Source organism: Fukomys damarensis, unplaced genomic scaffold (assembly GCF_012274545.1).
Source record: "Fukomys damarensis isolate Sample0158 unplaced genomic scaffold, DMR_v1.0_HiC HiC_scaffold_12, whole genome shotgun sequence".
Classification (NCBI taxonomy): domain Eukaryota; kingdom Metazoa; phylum Chordata; class Mammalia; order Rodentia; family Bathyergidae; genus Fukomys; species Fukomys damarensis.
In genome coordinates this window covers 57,801,460-57,818,932 of record NW_022900924.1, presented here as the reverse complement: position 1 = coordinate 57,818,932, position 17,473 = coordinate 57,801,460, and the positions used below count along the sequence as shown (strand labels likewise).

The 17,473-nt window shown below is 55.7% G+C and overlaps 1 protein-coding gene across 1 annotated transcript in view; it reads left to right on the top strand.

Moving 5' to 3' along the window:
• Positions 1-1,146: 1,146 nt before the first annotated feature.
• Positions 1,147-17,473, top strand: part of Trak1 (trafficking kinesin protein 1) — a 39,952-nt gene continuing 23,625 nt past the window's right edge. The window contains exon 1 of the mRNA XM_010624498.3: positions 1,147-1,322. Within this exon, the coding sequence (XP_010622800.1) occupies positions 1,259-1,322 (64 nt within the window). The 5' untranslated portion in view covers positions 1,147-1,258. The remainder of the gene's footprint in view (positions 1,323-17,473) is intronic.

Sequence of the window (17,473 nt, the reverse complement as noted above, 5' to 3'; positions counted from 1 at the left end):
GCCATTTGCATCCAGGGGACACCTGACAGTGTCGAGAGACACTTCCCTTATGCTTTGGGGTAGAAGATGGAGCACCAGATGGAGTGGCAGCAGCCAGGGAAGGCTCCAGAGCAGAGACTTGTCTAACCCCAGGCTGAGAAGTCACCCAGGCTGGAGTTTAGTTCATAACAAGGTTAAAATGTCTAATGATCCAACATTTTTTTTTTGATTATGAAACATTTTAAACATCAAACACGCAGATCTGATAAATGTGAACTGTTTACTAAAGGGTATGAAACATGACAGCTACACCCATACGGACAGTTTTGAAGCCCCACACGTGCCCAGGCAGTTGCCCTTTCTCTGTCCTGTGTGTGCACTGTTGCACTTAGATTGTACACCCAAATGTTCATGAAGGAGCACACCGCCAGGCAAGCCCTTTGAAACGGCGGTCTTCTCTGCTTATAAGTTGCATGTCATTTCCCACAAGTTTGAGCACAGCCATGAGCATGGAATAATTATCTCAGTGAAAACGTTTTCATTTTCTGAGTAATTTACATTTCCTTTAGGAAGTGTCTAAAATTTTAAGAATGTTTTAAATAGGATTGGGGAAAGAGGCAGCGGTTTGCACATTTTTAAGGTGGCATTTTTCAGGTGCAGAAACACTTTCTCTAGTGACCAGAACAGTGCCAAAAAGCTGGTCCTCAGCTCTGTTTGAGGCGCTGGCGGCCCGGAGCCCAGTCCCCCACCCACCTGCACTTTCCCTTCTCCCACCCGGTGCCTTACAGCCTCTGCTCCCAGCATCCTTGGAAGACATTTCCTCCATCTCTGCATCATTTTTCTGAGCCAGCCAGTTTCTATGGCAACAGTTAGATTGAAAGATGAGCGGAGCGGAGCGCAGAAGGCAGGGCTAGTGTGAGCTGCCTGGGAGGCGGTGTGTGTCCCTGACGTCACCCTGCGGGCGTCTGGATAGGACGAGTCCGGCCACTCCCACTCAGGGCCGCTGTCCAGAGCCGTTCATGAGCAGGGCCCCAGGGTCTGGAGAGCTGTACAGACTGCCCCTCCGTGCCATCCAGGCCCCCACCCCCATGGACTTCCTCTTTCCAAGGCCTGTTTTCTGATCCAGCTCCGGACTGGTTCAGCATGCACCGCCAGACTCCGGTGTGTCTCAGGGTGCGCTCGTGCCCAGTGATCTGGGAGGGCAGGGAGGCATGGCAGCGTCTCAGTTGATGCCCACAGCGCCGTGAAGTCCCGTCTCCCCTCTGCACCGATACTGACTATGCAGAAATTTATCGAGGCGGATTACTATGAACTAGACTGGTATTATGAAGAATGCTCGGACGGTAATTATGGCCCCTGAGTGGTAGAGCGGGGTGTGCAGAGGCATTGTCTTCCTGGGGAGGGAGGGGGAGCCCCAGAATCAGCACTGCCACGGGCGTCCAGGGCCTGTGAGAGGAGATGGCAGACAGGCAGGGCTCTGGACGCCAGGGCTCCTTTGCGGCATGCGTGGTCATTTGCTCAGAGGGAAGATGGCTTTAGTGTACGGGGCTCGAGAGGGCGGTGCTTCTGTGGCCTGACCCTCTGGCGTGAGATGTGAGTGTGTTGCTGATGTGTGTGTATGCAACTGTCAGTGTGTCAGCTGGGCTCTGTGCTCAGGAGCGGCCCCAGGGCGTCTGCAGCGGCTTGGACAGTCTGCCCTTTCTGGAGCTGCTGGCGGGGGCTGGGGAGAGGCAGAGCAGCTTCCCCCTTAACCGAGATTCAAGTGCAGTTGGGTCACAGAGCCTGGGGTGGGAGGTGTGACAGGAGGCAGGGGGAGAATGTGTCCTGCTGTGGCTGCCTGGGTTTATGCAGAGAGGCGTGGCACATTCCAGAGGAGCCTGAGCCCTGGGGACAGGTCTCCTGAGGTTTCTGGATCAGGGGAGGTGGAGAGAGGTGGTGAGGAGGGGTCTGGGCTCCTGCCTCACCGGTTTTCAGTGACCTGTGTCACACAGGGAAGCTGCCCTTTCCAGTCACAAGCCCGTGCTGAGGAGGGGTGCAGTTGTGCACACCGGGGTCTGGTCCTGGCGGTGCTGCGTGCCGGCCACGGGAGCCATCACGTAGAAGCAGCTGCTTTTTCAGTGGATCGCAAGTTTCAGATCGATCCTGCCATGGCTACACCTGATTAAGCTGAATGATGTAACAGCTGGGAGCTGGCCTAGTTAGTGAGCGGAGGAGCTGGAGAGTGGTCTCTGATCTGTAGATTTCTGCCTTGACTGTGGCTCCGGGAGAAGTGTACCAAGAAACTTCGCCGCCGTCCCCCGCGTGAGCTGGGTCAGAGTGCATCTTTAAATGTCCTTTAGGTGTGAGGATGGCGGAAGCTCCCAGGGTCTTGAGGGGAAAGGTGAAAGGATTCTTTTTCCTTTTGGCTGGACTGCTTTTGAAAGCACTTCTATCCTGCTGCCTAACTCCGGAGGCAGTTGTAGGCTGGCTTCTCTGGGGAATCCTTCACGACCCCTCTGGTTTCCATGGCGATGTGTGGCTCTGAATGCACCATAACTTTTCAGTGGTTGGTGCCTCTGTCCCAGCCTGTGGCCAGACTCCCTCCGGTGCTGTCCTAAAGTGGAAGAAGGTTGCTTAGCGAGTGGGTCCAGGCACTGGCCATCCAGTCCCCTTTACACATGGAAATAGGCCAGCCGCTCCCTCCCTAACCTGGGTGTCCACCCTAGCCGGTCCCCAGTGGTGTCCCTTGGTCAGAGCAGCCTGGTCCCTCCCTTCCTGGGAGCGGAGGCACATGATACTGATTGCTGCTGCTGTCAGGCTGTGTGGAGCAGCACCCTCGTCCCTTCACCTCCTTCCCATCGCTGGACAAAGAGGAGAAAGTTGTTGGGACAGAGTTTACTGGAACACCTGGAATTTTCATGATACCACTTAAAGACAGGTAGAAAAGCAGGATAAAAGGGACCTTCTGTTGGGGGACCACAGAAGGGCATTTCTTGTGGATGCTGGCTTCAGGGTTACCTGTCTGCTCATTCATAACTAGCTGGGTTCCCTCCTGGCCGGGCAGGCTTGTCTGGAAGGAGGATTTGCCCTGTTGATGTGGACCTTTTAAGTTGCTAATCAACAGACAGGCAGCATTGCTGTGTCTCTATCACCATTTGACCTTTGAATCAGTACTGAGGGAGACTTCTGAGGAACTTTCTATGCTGATAATAAAAGGTGAGTCAAATGCTTTGAAAAAGATGCAAGATCATCACTTATGTCAAGTTCCTGACTCACATAAACCACAGCGTTAGCATGAGAGGTATTTGGATGGGGACCCAGATGCTGGCCAGCAGGACCTCTTTAAAGGTTGGAGTGTAGGCTGCTGTGCTCCTGGTACTGGAGGCTGGGGGGCTTTGGTGTTGATCACCCTCTCCCTTTGTTAGTTTAAGTTGTGTCCCCATCTCTGGCCCCAGTAAGACCCAGAAGGGTAACCAGAGGCACAGGATGGGGTGGAGCAACCAGAAGTTAGAGGCATTGGCTGCTCAATTCCTTGACATAATGAATTGGGAGAGGTTTGAAGTGGTCAGCTGTGGGCAGGGGATGGGGAGCAGCGACCTTCCGGGCTCACACCACGTTGGCAGCGTGTGAGGCTGCCATGCCGGCATCACACCTCGTGGTCACTCAGGCTGGGCATGTCCCGTCCCCAGCCAGGACTTTAGACCTCAGTGCACCTCGGGGCATGGGCTCTCCCTTCCCACCGAGAGTCCCCGAGGAATCTCACTGCTTCCGGTGTGTGTCTGGGAGTGATGCCCAGGTCGCCAGAGAGCAGGCACCGGGCTGGAAGGACCGTGTCTCACCCTGCCTCTGCAGGTCACTGGGAAATGGGAGCCTCTGCCTGTCTGCATGGTCCTGCGGACAGTAGAGGACAGACAGAGCAGCACGCCTGTGCGCATGGCCGCGGGTGGACGGCCATGCCGATGGGGCATCCCTGGAGACGACGTGGTGTGCGGACCGTGAGAGCTCGTGGTCAGCAGTGAGGGCTCCGTTTTTTTCCCCTCAGAAATGGCCCTAGTTGTCACTTCTGAAAAGGCAAGTGGCCATTTGAGCGCGGCGTGGGCTGGACCAGCGTTTCCTGTGCCACTGCCTCCTGTCATCGGTCAGGTCTTTTCCCGCACATTGTCCGAGCCTGGGCTGCACATCTCAGCATGGAGCAGGTGGTGGCCGCATTCACATGGGTTTTCTAGATGCGGAAACTGAGATACAGTAGCTGCAGCAATGGCGCTGTGCCTTCCTCCTCTTGCAGTGACAGGCAGGGGCCTCCGAAGTGTCACCCACAGAGGGTTCGCAGGGTTTGAGGCTATCGTTGGCGTTTCCCCGACTTGTGTCTCAGGGCGCAGAGGGCCCGGTTTTGCTTCCAAGGTTCATGCGGTGGGCCATTCCTGGAAGGCCCGTCTGGAATGGCTGCTCAGGCGAGGTTTTCCTAGAAAGGAGTTAAAAGTGCCAGGTGGAGGGGTGCGCACCTGTGGCCCCAGCTGTGGGAGGCTGAGGGACGGGGACCACAAGCTCTAACTAAAACACAAGAAAGGGACGGGGAAGTAGCTCAGTGCAGAGGCCCTGGTTCAGGCCCTGGTGCAGCATGTGTACGCACACGCACACCCATGAGCTGAATGTAAGTGGTTTTGTAGTGGAACTGTTTCAGACCAGTGTAGTCAGCAGAGGTAGCATCTCCCTGGCACAGAGTTGCCCAGGATGAGGGAGCTGCCGAGAGTGCACAGAGGCAAGCTCGTCCTTTCGCGGGAAAAGACCCCCTCTGCCAGCCATGCGCTAGAGCGGAAGAGAAGTGGGGTGTGTGGGGGGCGGGGTAGAGAGCTGAGAGGAGGGCTGCGGACCTGGACAGAAGTGAGCAAAGGCTTCACGGGTGGGAGAGGAGAAAAAGTCGCTCCTGAAAAGTAGAAAGCCAGCTAATAAGTGGGAATGGGGGTGGAAAATTTGGTATTTTCCTTCCACCCTGATGAGGGGTTAAGGCAAGATAGCCTCAGTGCATGTTGCCCCCAAACACTTTCCTCCAGTACTGGGAATCAACCCCATGGCCTCTACACAGAGCTACCTCCCCGCCCCGCTCCTTACTTCAAGGCAGCATTTCACTAAGTTTCTCATTTGCCTAGTCTGGGCTCACATTTGCCACCCTTCTGCCTCAGCCTCCCAGAGTGCCATGGTCGCGGTGTGCACACCACACCCAGGTACCACCAGGCACTGGCGATACAGGGGAGAGGGGAACTGTACGGTGGAGAAGCTGGGTGGCATCACCTGAGCCTGGGTGGGGTTAGTGCTGGTGGGGTGGGGCTAACCTGCAGCAGGTGCCCCGGAAGCTGCACTTTCTGTGTCTCCCCCTGAACCCCTCCTGCATCACGGAGCATCAGGCCCCGGTACGTGGCCTGTGTGTTCCCAGGGCCTCTGCCTTGCATACAGAGGCCCAGATGCGGCTCAGATCAAGGTCATTTCAGCGCAGCTCACACTTGGGGGTTTCTTTCAGGACAACTGCAGGAGACTTCAGTGAGGTCTCCAGATGGGTGTGTTGACAGCATTGTTTGATTGCTGAGAGAGAGAAACAGACGTGGGAAATGTTCACTTCGGGAATCTGGATGAAAAGTACTCAGGAATTTTTGCACTTTTCTTCTATAAATCTCAGCTGTGTCCAAAGAAATTCCAAATACCCATCATTCAGTTTTGGTGGAGGGGTACAGGGGCCTACAGTAGTGTTCTTTAAAGCAGTTTGTATATTTAAATATATTCATAATTAACACTTGGAGTAGGGAACCCTAATGTCACACCCTAAGTGGTTATCGTGACATGTTGTATGTGGTCTTGAGGAACTGTAAGGATGCATGTAAGCAGCTTGACTGTGCGTGACGTCCCTTGAGAGTGTGTTTCCAGGTGTGTGTAGTCAGCCTATCTTGTTCCTGTGCTTCGTGGCCTGGTGTGGCACCCTACGTGTCCCGTGACACACAAGATGGGCCTCTCCTCTCTGTCTCGCAGAGCTCAAAAGAACCCTGATACACACACTCACTCTCTTTTGAATTACTTAACAAGCCCAACTGGAGGGCTGGGGATTTAGCTCAGTGGTGCTGCTGCCTGCCTTGCAAGCACAAGGTCCCGAGTTCAATCCCTGGTAACAAAACAAAACAAAAGAAAAAAAAACCAACAAGCCCAATTTGATGACATACATTGAAATTCAAGAAATTTATTGTAGTGAGTGTTTATGTTTTTAAAAGCATGCAGTTTTCTGAAATGTGGCTTTTGAACTTTCTGCCTCTGAATTCTTTTTTGCCCACACAGAACACATCTTTAACATGGTAAAATTATAATTGCTTTCAATTTCTAAAAATTTAGCCAGAGAGTGGTTTTAATTTCTAGGTAGAATCCTGAGGATGCCCTGGTTTTCTGCCTCGAGGTGCTTGTTTGTGACCTTGTGTTAGTCTATAGGAGTTGAGTGTCATTTAACAGACACTGTGGCTCCTGAAGCCCCCCTGAGCTGCAGGCTTCCGGCTGGGTGGATGCCGTCTCTCACTGTGCAGGGTCCCGTTGACGTCTACCTCTGCTGAGCCCATCCCTCAGGGATGTGGCCCAGGGGAGGGCCAGAGGGGCTCCAGGTCTTGTGCAGCAGGTGGTGGCCGGGCCTGGGGTACAGAAGCTGCACTCACAGGCAGGGGCACAGCTCTGGGGAATGGGTGTCAGCGCACACCACTAAGCGGACGTCTCTCCTCAGGAAACATCCAGGGCTCTTTGGCATTAGACTTCTTTTTTGTCTCTTTAGCAATAAGAAACGATTTTTTAAATTTGTGGAAAGAGATTAAGGTGAGAACGGGATCTATAAAGTGCAGATTAATAAAGAAAGAATATTATACACTGCTACCAAAGGAGGACAGATGCGTTAAGTCCAGGCAGGTAACCCTGCCTCCCTTCTGGCTCTGCTGCCGTCAGAGGGTGCCTCCTTCACCTGGACGGCTCCGGGCACGCCCACAGGAAGTCCGCATAGGGCTGCACTTGCCTCGCCTCCTGGGCCCCGCCTTCAGGCAGGTGGACCTGCTCCGGACTTGGCTGGTATTTCCCTGTGCAGTTGCTGTGAAACTTGGAGGCCACCGCCCCTGCTGCTGCTTCCGGGGTAGAGGACGTGGGGAGCCCAGCTTTGGGGTCCTTCCCTGCCGGCCCAGCTCCTACTGAGTAGGCAGCACCAGGCAGGGCTGCCACCCCTGTAGTGCCTGCCCGTCCTGCCCTCCTGGGTGCCTCTGGGATCCTGCCCGTGACGCTGGCGAGTGACTCCACTCACACCCCGGCTGGCCAGGCATGCCCAGCTCAGGGCTCCTGGGGGCTGGCCGCCAAGTGCTCCCTGGAGAAGCCCGTTAGGGTGATGTCCTGGCTCTGGGCTCTTGTCAGTCAGCAATGTCTCTCAGTGTCGCGGGCAGGGAGGAGGAATGCTTTGAATGCAGCTGCCCGGAGGAGGCGAGGAAGCCGGGCCGTGAGCGGCACGACACCCTGGACTTGGAGGAAGAGGGTAACTGCCGCCGACCTCTTGCCCTGCATGCACTCCTTGGGGTCACCCCTGGCTGGGCGGACTGCCGGGGGCTTTGCGGCTGGCTGCTGTGGCTCAACTGGGTGTTGGAGTGTCACCATGTTTGGTGAGGGGCAGGCATTGCTGTTTCCTTTGCGCTATTCTAGCTCTATGTTTTCAGTGTTTCAGTCGTTTTATTGCACTGGAATGGGCTGCAGGAAGTTAGTGGACACAAGAGTGAGTCATTAGTAATTAAAACATGTTTTTTAGTGCCATCTGTGTTTATCTAAATATTAATTACTGATTTGAAATAGGGACATTTTTCTTTAACTTAGGGTGCCTTTGAAACTGTCAGGTAGCACTGAGTGGGGATGCACCTTTGAGGGGGTGCTCAGCACCGAGGGGTGGGTGCTGGGAATTTTCCAGGGGCTTGGGCGTCACCTGCAGGTCAGAGAAAGAGTTATTTGCACAGTGGGGACACAGATGCTTCCTAGGCCTTGTGAGAAAAATGGTCAGAATACCTTTGCACCATCTGATCTAGGATGACCTGCTTTCATGCCTCAGATAACTTTTATTTTTAAAATTACTTATAAGCAACCGCGTTGCAGAAGCGTTTCTCTTTTGAAGTTGCCATCTTGGAAATCTTATTACAACCTCACCTCCAGGCAGCTGAGCCTGTCGTATTGGAGGAGGGCAGCAGTGGAGAGGGCACGGATGGTGGCGGGGGGGAAGTGTGGAGCCTGAGGAGCCTGTGCTTGGGGCTCAGAGTGACTGAGATGACTGTGAGCCCAGCCCAGCCCTCGCCGGTGACCGCTCCCTGGCCCTGGTGCGCAGCTGGGCATGGTGAGCAGGGCCTGTCACCGCTGAGCCACAAACCGCAGCCTGCTCAAGAGGGTTGTGCCGCACACACTTTCACGTGTGAACATGAGTGCATGTACGGATCCACACGCGTATTTCAGCTGCTCAAGTGGAGAGAGTATTTGCTCCCTGTGGGCACCCTGTGAAGGGCTTTATTTGGGTTCCTGAATTGGATTCTGAAACAGACTGCTGAGGTGAAGGGAATGTTCTCATTCCCACTTCGTAGTCCACAGGAAGAAAGCGGGGTCACCCGAAAGCCGCATAGCTTGGAAGCGGCTCCTGCCGTGAGTGTGGCTGCAGGCTCTGCTCTGAGCCCTGACCCCGGCCAGCTGTCCTCTCAGGACCACGGAGACTTGCTGGAATCTGGGGTTCTGGGGCCGCACCCAGAGCTGCTGCATGAGGCTTTGGGATGGGCCTGGAGTTCCTGTCTGTGTTGCCCTGTGCCCACGGAAGCGTGTCTCGCTTGTTTGTCCCCCTTCCTCCAGCGCGACACTGCCACCTGTCCTCAGGACAGCGGCCCCCAAGGAAGAGCACTCCATTGCCTGTGTGGCTTTTCTTCGTGCACTGGCACCAGCTCACACCTTAGGTTTGCTCCTGGATGGAAGGAGAGACGAAGGGAGGGCGAGAGGAGGGAGGAAGGCAGGTGTCTGCGGTGCGCGCACAGATGGCCCTGGATGTGAGGCTTCTCCGTCCCCGTGGACCAGGGGCCAGGACCCTGTCACCCTGTCGTGCCTTGAGTTGCGGGAAGCAGGTGCTGCCTTGCGAGGGACGAGTTCCGCTGGTGGGGCAGGTTGAGCAGGGCTGTGGCTTCCTGGGCATTTCCCTGTCACCTTGTCTGGCTCTGGGCTGAAAGCTGAGGGACTGAGCTAGCATTGCATTGCTCTGCTGGCCACCGTGCCAGGTCCATCGCTGTCCTCACCGGGTCTCCCTGTGGGTGCCAGGCACTGTATGACCTTGCCCGTTTAACCTTTAGGATGGCTGCTGTGGTAAATGTCCCCCTTTGCAGCCCAGCACTGGGGCTCCTCTGAGGCCTCATCCAGGTCCCTGGCTGGATGCAGAGCAGGGCCCACTGTAGCCTTAGGGTCCCCTGCCCATCAGGCTCCTGCTGATGGAGCCCCAGGCCTCTCTTGGCCCTTGCCCAATATTATATCATATAATCCCACCCCGTGTGGGCGCTAGCGGAGGTGGCACTGACCCGCTTGTCCCGCCCTTCTGGGAGAGGACGTGTGCCCTGTGTCCCAGCTCCTGAAGGTCGCATGTGTGCAACACAGCTGGCCGTCGTGTCCCTGCCTCAGGGTCAGACTCTGCAGGCCTGAAGTGAGTGGACAGGCAGCTGGGCAGGGTGGGCAGCGGAGCTGTGGTTTGTTGCCATCCCCGGGACATGCTCACGTCTCCTCACAGGCACAGGGGTGTCAGGCTGCTGACCAGTGTCTTCCAGGCCGGCTGGCCGGCAGGAGATGGGACTGGCAGGGCCTCCTGGCCTCCCTGTGCACCCAGCACGGGTTCAGGTCCCAAGACTGGAGTCAGCAGCGAGCATCCGCTCTGCTCCGCGTGGCTCGAGCCATCCGCATGGATGGGTATTCGCAGAGGTGGGGCGCTGGCCATGCTGGGGAGCAGCCTCAGCAGCAGGTGAGCAAAGTGTGGTTGGCATTTGCACCCCACAGAGTACTGTGCTGCTCTAAAGAAGGGTGAACTTGGGTCATCGTAGGAAAATGGATGCACCTGGAGGCCACAGTGCTAGTGGAGTGCATCAAATACGAGCTTCAGTAGTTCGTAGCTTCTCCTATGTGAGGGACACAAAGTGAGTACAGAGCCGGGGAAAAGGAAGATTATCGGGCGTGGGGAGGCGGTCCTTTGGCTCATAGGAAGGGGACCAAGAGAGAGAGGGAGGGGAGCAGAAGGCGGTGGAAGAACAGTGAAGATGTTGTGTGCACACATCGGCTCCCTGTGAGGAGCGTGATTGCTGTGTGCTGCAAGCATGTGCTAATGAGAGTGAAGTTAGTATAGGGAAAGGCGTCACCGCAGAGATGGCCCCCACTGTGCACGGCAGCCCTGGGTCTGTCCGAGGCCTCCTCTGGGTCCCCAGGGAAGGCCAGGTCCAGTGTGGCAAAGCGGGGCCTCGTGCAGTGGGGCCTGCAGCGTGGCGCAGGCCTGGTGGGCACCATGGTGCCAGCCGGACTATGCCATGGCCGGGCACGCAGATCTGGGTCCTGTTCTTCAGTGCTCAGCGCGGCCATGAGGTCAGGACGGGGTGCAGCTCTGTGCGCTCTGCCCCCTCGGAAGCTGTCCTGGCCCTGTAGACGTGCCTGGCCATCCTGCCGGCTCGCCTGTGCCTGTGTCTGCTTCCACCATGGGCTGAGGGGGGGCTCGTGCACTGCTCAACAGGCAAGGCTTGGGTCGGGCTGGGCTCACACGGCCGACCCTGGGCATGCTCTTCGGGTGGAAAGTGGGACAGTGGTGAAACTCCCTGTGGAGTGGCCATTAGGCACGACCTGTGAAGCCGAGTGCTGCTGCCTGGCCGACACCTCACTAAATCCGGGGGTGAGCAGCCCCGCAGGCCAGCACCAAGTGCCAGCCTAGGGCGGGAAGACTGGTGGCCGCCTCCAGCCGCTTACTGCAGTGCACAGCGCTGTCCCGCAGCCCTGACCTCCCTCTGCTGACTGCGGGGGCGCGTTTGTGCTGTGGGCTGTGGGCTGCTCTCGCGTTGCCCGGAGCTGCTCAGTGACCACCTCTGGTTATTTGCCGCCTCTCCGAGATGCTGCTTCCCGCCTGCCCAGGGAGGCATGGTGAGCTGTGGCACCAGCAGCTGGTGCTGGCTGTGTTGGCTCTGCTCCTGCAGGGCGCCTTGCTCTGACCCAAGCAGGCCCGGAGCCCGCCGCCGTCCCTGAGCCCAGTACCCCGTCCTGGCATGGGAGCCAGGGGCTGCGCGTAGAGAGGAGTGCGGAGTGTGGCGTCCTTGCTGTGAGGCCACAGCTGCCTAGCCACGCCTCTTTGTGTTGTCCTAGCGACGTCCCGCTTCTTCTTTTTGTTGCTTTTTGCGCATTAGCCACTTTTCCAGTTGGAAACCAGCAGTCGACAGCTCTGTGGTGGCCCAAGTGTGACTGAGCCAGGCTGAGGCGTGAGAGTGTTCTCACACCTTGGCAGTGGCTGTGTTGTCACAGGGACTGGCCAGAGCACGCGTGGCTAAGAGGGCAGGTTTGTGTGTTGCTTGGTAACTTAAAGTACGAGGTCCAGCAGGCAGTGCGGAATTCTCAGCAAGTCCCTGGGCTGTGCTGCCGCTGCCTTCGTTCCCGTGAGGGCTGTGTCCCGCTCCACAGAGCCACCCCGCCGGGTGCACAGCATCTGCTCTCGCCCTCTCCCAGGCTGCCCTGGCCACCCCAGCTCCATGAGAGGCCCACGGCATGTTGCTCTCTGTAGGGTCTGTGCCAAGCCTAGGGATTTTGAGAGGCACTGGGGCCGCAGCCCTGCTTTCCTTCTGTGGCTGGGTCGTGCTTTGCCTGGTGCCAGGCCACACTGGTCACCCACTCCCCACTGGACATGTTTGTTTCCGCTCCTTGGCTGTAAGGAGCAACGAGCGCTTGGGCGCAAGTTTCTGTGCGGGTGGAGTGGTCTTTCATTTCTCTCAGAGCCTTAGGAGACTGCAGGTTTCTGTGACCATGGGCATTTCACCTGACTTCCCAGAGCCTCAGTTTCCCTGTCGAGAAGGAGGGGTAAGTGTGTTTCACGCACCCAAGGCTGTCTGTCTGGCAGAGAAAAGGGATGCTGGAGGTGGAGACCCCACAGCGATGAGTGCATGGCCCATGAAGGTCCCAGGCTCTGAGGTGGGCTGGAGGCTGGGAGGCAGAGTGGGAGGAGTGGACAGGTGTGGTCACCCGCCCAGCCCTCTCAGATGGGGAAGTGGGAAGGGAGAGCCCGGGTGGGGAGTGGTACGGGGTGCTGAGGAGGTGGGGAGGGCAGGCCGGACCAGCTGAGGACAGCGTGGGTCCCTGGGTCACACACCTGTGTGGAGGCTGCCGAGTGGGGTGACGTTTCTGCAGAATGGGGACTGGTTCAGCCCCAGGACAACAGAGGACGCCTGTTTTCTCTTGCCTGGAAGCTTGGCATGGATGTTGACTCACTGGAACTTTATGGGAAGCTTTTCAGCTGTGGCTCCCAGGGTTTGAGTCTCCTCCTATGCCTGGTGAGCAGGGCAGACAGTATTTATGAAGCTCACTTCCTGGAGCACAAAGGGCCAGGTGGAAGAGTGAGCCTTTTCATCCTGACAGTGCCTGCCCTGGTCAACCTGGGAAGAGAGCTCACCCACGGGCTGTGGTCACTGAGGGGGAGCTGACCCGTGGGCTGTGGCCATTCATTTTTCTGACACCTGATTACCAGTCCTGACCCTACCAGGACCTTGGAATCTGAGGGGTACATGTTCATTGTGAAAATTCATTCAATACACCAGTATTTTTTTACAATAAAATTGTGAAAATAATTTGACTTCTAAAAATTGAATACTGAGGTACATATGATAGGAATAAAAATTATTGGCAGATGGGGAAAAGAATGGAGTTTGAGTTCTAAAGAAAAGTTGAAAACTCTTATTTTAATTAAAGAGATGACCATAAGTAAGGCAGAATACAAACAAGCCAAAGTACACATAGAATGGGCAGTTGTATCCTCTCCGTATTCATGGGTATTTGCTGCTTGGTCTTTGAGGGTTGTAAGGGGACGGTATCTCCTTGAGTGTGGTGACGATAGTCCTTCATTTCTCTCTGTCTCCTTTTCACCAGTACCTGTTTGCGGTACACAGTGACGGGCCGTGGGGAGTGGGCGCACGTACACAACAGATCATTTCTTTCTTCTTCCCCTCCCTCCATCTCCTGATGCCCTGCCCTTTTGTAAAGGTTCTGTCTCCCTGTCTCAGTGTTAGGTGGGGTAAGTCACGCACAAGCTTCAGTGTCACATGGTCTCTCTTACGTGAGAAACCTGAAGTATGAGTAAGTTGCAGTGTAAAACAGAAGGCAGGTGACCGGATGTTTCGTTTCCATGCACACACTCATGCTGTTGGATGGGAACACTCATTTATTCACTCCAGCAACATGGCAGATGTGTAGAGCTGCTTGTTCGTTTAGGTCAGGTGAGGGAGAAGAGGGGTCCTCTGATTTCCGAGAGCCCGTGGACACGTGTGCAGCCCTACTGACTGGTGTGGGCCGCCGCCCCATTGAGTCCACCCCCAGCGGGTTCCTTTCTGATCTTCCTCCTGCCTGACCTCCTAGGCGCCTGGGGTTGGTAGTGGCCGGCATCTCATGCCCGGAGCAATGGGCCAGTGTTGATTGCCACACTCTGGGTGTGGCTCACTTTGCTGAAAAGCTGTGTTCCTGAGTTTTGGGTAGGGTGCCCTCAGAACTGTGGCCCCACCCTGTTGGCTCTGACAGCCCAGCACCATGTTTGCTCCCTCTGGTCAGCCAGCCCAGGCTGTGCGCTCAGATTCAGTGTTTTTCATTTCTCACACTACTGGGCTTGAACCCAGGGCCTCACACATGCGAGACAAGTATACTACCACTGAGCTACAGCCTCAGCGCCACCCCCCCGCCAACTTTTTTTGGGTACTGGAGATCGAACTCGGGACCTTGCGCTTGCAGGACAGGTGGTGGAGCCACTGAGCTAAATCCCCAATCCAGCCCTTTTTATGGCCTCAGCATGGCCCTGTTAAGGGGCCCAGGCTGGCCTGCAACTCTTAGACTTCTGCCTCAGCCTCCCAAGTGCCTGGGATCAAGGTGTGCACCACTGCCCGGCCACTCACTCACACTTGCCTTCCCGAGAACAAGCACTTGGTTTCCGCCTCATTTTGAAGTGGATTCTCCAAAGCTGAGCTTCTGCTCCTCCAGCCCCTGGGGAGGAGTTTCCATCTCCTGAACCCTGCCCCATGGCTCAGGGCGGCTCGTTCCACAGCGACGTGACTGTCTCCTGCCTTTGGTCCCGCTGACAGCCCCCTTCACTTCTCAGCCCAGGAATGGTCATTCTTGTCCCTTTGTCCCCGGGAGAAGCATAGACGGTGCACTTTCTCCCTCACCCCAACCTATCTCGTCTCAGTCTCTAGATGCAAGAGCCCACTGCTCACTGTCCCACTGCCACCCAGGGCTCCTGGCAGTGCCTAGACACTGGCCTCGTGTCCCTGTGCCCGCCCCTGGCTCCAGTGTTCGCTGCAGTGAGGCTCCTGCGGTCATTTCCTCCACAGCCCCAGTGCCCCTTATGGTCCCTTGCAGGGTCGCACTGCCTAGGTGCTGGTGGGGCCCCAGGTCACCCCGTTCCCCGTGCTCCCCGGATAGCAGGTGTCCTGCCTGCAGCACAGAGCCCGGTGCATGGTGATGGTTACTCATTGAGGTGAGCGTCATCAAAGACTTCCTTTAGCTTTCAAAGGATATGTTTAACTTCGTTTCCTAGGGTTCTGACCAGAATTTTCTTGGTTTTTTGAAGAAGAGTCTTTCTATGTCTTTCAGGCTGGCCTCGTTCTCACTGTGTAGGCTCTATGTCTTTTAGGCTGGCCTTGAACTCACAGCACTCCTCCTGCCTGCCTCAGCCTCCTGAGTGCTGGGATCACAGGTGTGTGCCACTCCACCTGGCTCAGGATTTTCTTATGTTATTATGGAGGTTTATGGCTGCTCTTCTACTTTTGGGTGGAAGGGACTTACTGAGTAGTATTCCCTGGCTTAGAAAGGGAACTCCCTTCTGAAATACTCTTCCTGGGGTGAGAGAAGCTTGGCCACAGCTATTGTGGATTTCGTGTTTAGGGCTCGGTACCTGAAGAGCAGAGTCTTCTCTGTAAGACAGGGTCTTACAGCAGTGGGGTCTTGGCTTGTTGCTTCCTCCTGCACTCCCTCCCTGCACTCCCCATTCTTGAAAGGAGACCTGAGACCCGCAGCTGCAGGGCTGCCCAGGGCCCCTGTGTCTCACGCGTGCCTTGCTGTGTTTGCACACAGGAGCCAGCACTGGGCTCCTCATGGTCGTGCAGCTCTGCTCCCTGCATCCTCCATTGGGCCCCTCACCTCACTGAGCTTTCTTGCCTGTTCTGGAACAGCGCTCAGCCCCATGCTGGGAAAGCTCAGTGAGCAGGACGTCAAGACCCCTCGCGTGTGATGGGGCGGTGGCTGTGCGCTGCTGCGCACACTCAGTCCGTGCTTATTTGAAACCTGCCCCTTGTCGGCTCATGGCTCTGCCTGAGTTGCCCAAGCTCTCTGGTCTGAGTTTCCCACTTGTACAGTGGCATCAATGGTGGGCCACGTGTGGTGTCAGCCTTGTGAGTGTGTTCAGCGGGGTTAGCCTGGATTTCACCTTGCGTGGATGCTCGAAAGAGACAGTTCTGCTGCTGTTATTCGTTCTCTTAGAAGGAAGTGCAGGGAGAATCCGATACTTCGTAGTCAGCTGTGTGTTTCCTGGAAAGCATTGAATCCTTTTCCCCCTTAGCACATGGCCACTGTAAAAAATTTTTTAGAGCACGAAAAACGTAAAATTTATGATGTTGTCCAAATTCAGTATTTCTGTGGCTGTCCTAGTTTTTCCTCAGTACTATAGATTTATACAGTTCTCCCTGCCTCACGGGGGCAATATATGTTTTTAAAAGCATAATAATCGCACACTTTTGTAGCTTCGAGTGAACAGTGGCTTCTCGTGTGTGCCTCTTACTCTGGCTGGGCATCATCAAAGCTCCAAGCTCGTAGGGAGCCCTGCTCCCTAAATGCCCCAGCTGCAGGTGTCTTGTCCCAGGAAGGCCAGGGGGCTGCACGCCCTCTCTCAGTGTTTCAGGGAAGGCCCCCGAGGCCTGGGCCCCCCACTTACTGGGCTTCGGTTGTTGGCATCCATTAGAGCTTTTTGAAAGTAGCTGTGTAGAAAGGGCGACCCGAGGGGCTAGCGGAACTTGCACACATGAGAAGACTGTCTAGACCTTCACAGCCACATGCTCACACACTCATGCTCACCCAGTGGAGAGAGAGGAGTCAGCACCATGGAGCACAGCCATGTCACACTCCGCTGCGGTGTCCTGCATAGGATGGTGTTGCCGTGTGTTTCCACTGAGGGAAGCCGAGGCTAGGGTGTATGGGCTTCTACAGCTGCGTGTGACTATCCCCATGTGACTTCCTGTATGAATGCCCTCAGAGCTCAGGTGTGGCAGTGCATGCACTTTGGGGGGCCAGGTAAATTCGGCCAACTTAGTGCCTTAGCGAGGCCCTGGGGCTGGGGTGCAGCTCAGTATGAGTACTGGAAACAAACTAAGTGTAGCCTCCGACTAATACAGTGCTGGGGAAGTGGTGGCCCCACGCGGTGCATTAGGAGAATTAACTCCTGGAGGCAGGCCTGGGGGGTCTTCACCTAAGGATTTCCTTCTTCGGCGTGGGACTGAGGAACTATCTAGAACAGTGAGCTGGACGCCATCTACATCAGATCAGTCTCCTATATAAACCCCGGACAGACGGTTGGCTGCCTTCCCGCTCCAGCTCTGGGGAGGGAGCCGGGCCTGCTGGCCCTGAGGGCTCTGGCTTGGTGGTTTCAGGTGAGAGCTGGATTTCAGGCTCCTCCTTAGCTAAAAACTCATTCCAGCAGAATAGATTTCTCTAGCTTCGTTTGCTAGGATGGTCTCTGCTTGCTTTGGATTTAGAATCCTGTTGAGTTCCAGCTGCAGGTTGCCTTGGCAGTGCTGCCAAGTTTGACTTAGGGAACACCCTGGATTCCCTTCGCCACCTGGCCGGTACTGACCCCAGGTTGCTTGAAAGCTGCTGTCCTTGCAAGGGTTGGTCTCTGGGCCGTAGGTACACCACATTCCTAAGAAGCTTCGCTCAGCCCCAGTATGACAGGCTGCAAACTCCACACTGTGACCCTAAATCCACTTACTTTTTCACTCCTTCTGTCTTGGGGTAAAACTCTCACTCCCTTCTGGGTGTATGTTGAATTGAAGGTCGATTCCTTGCCATTGATTTACACTAAAACAACCCTGAGATTGTTTAGTAGACTAAATAAGGCCTTGTTTCTTTGCATAACTGTTTTCTCCAGTGAAAGAGAAACAAAGACACATGGTCCTGCAGTGGCTTGTGAGCTGCCTCTCATGACCGTGACTACAGTCAGTCTTGTATGTAGTGAAACTGCACTGTG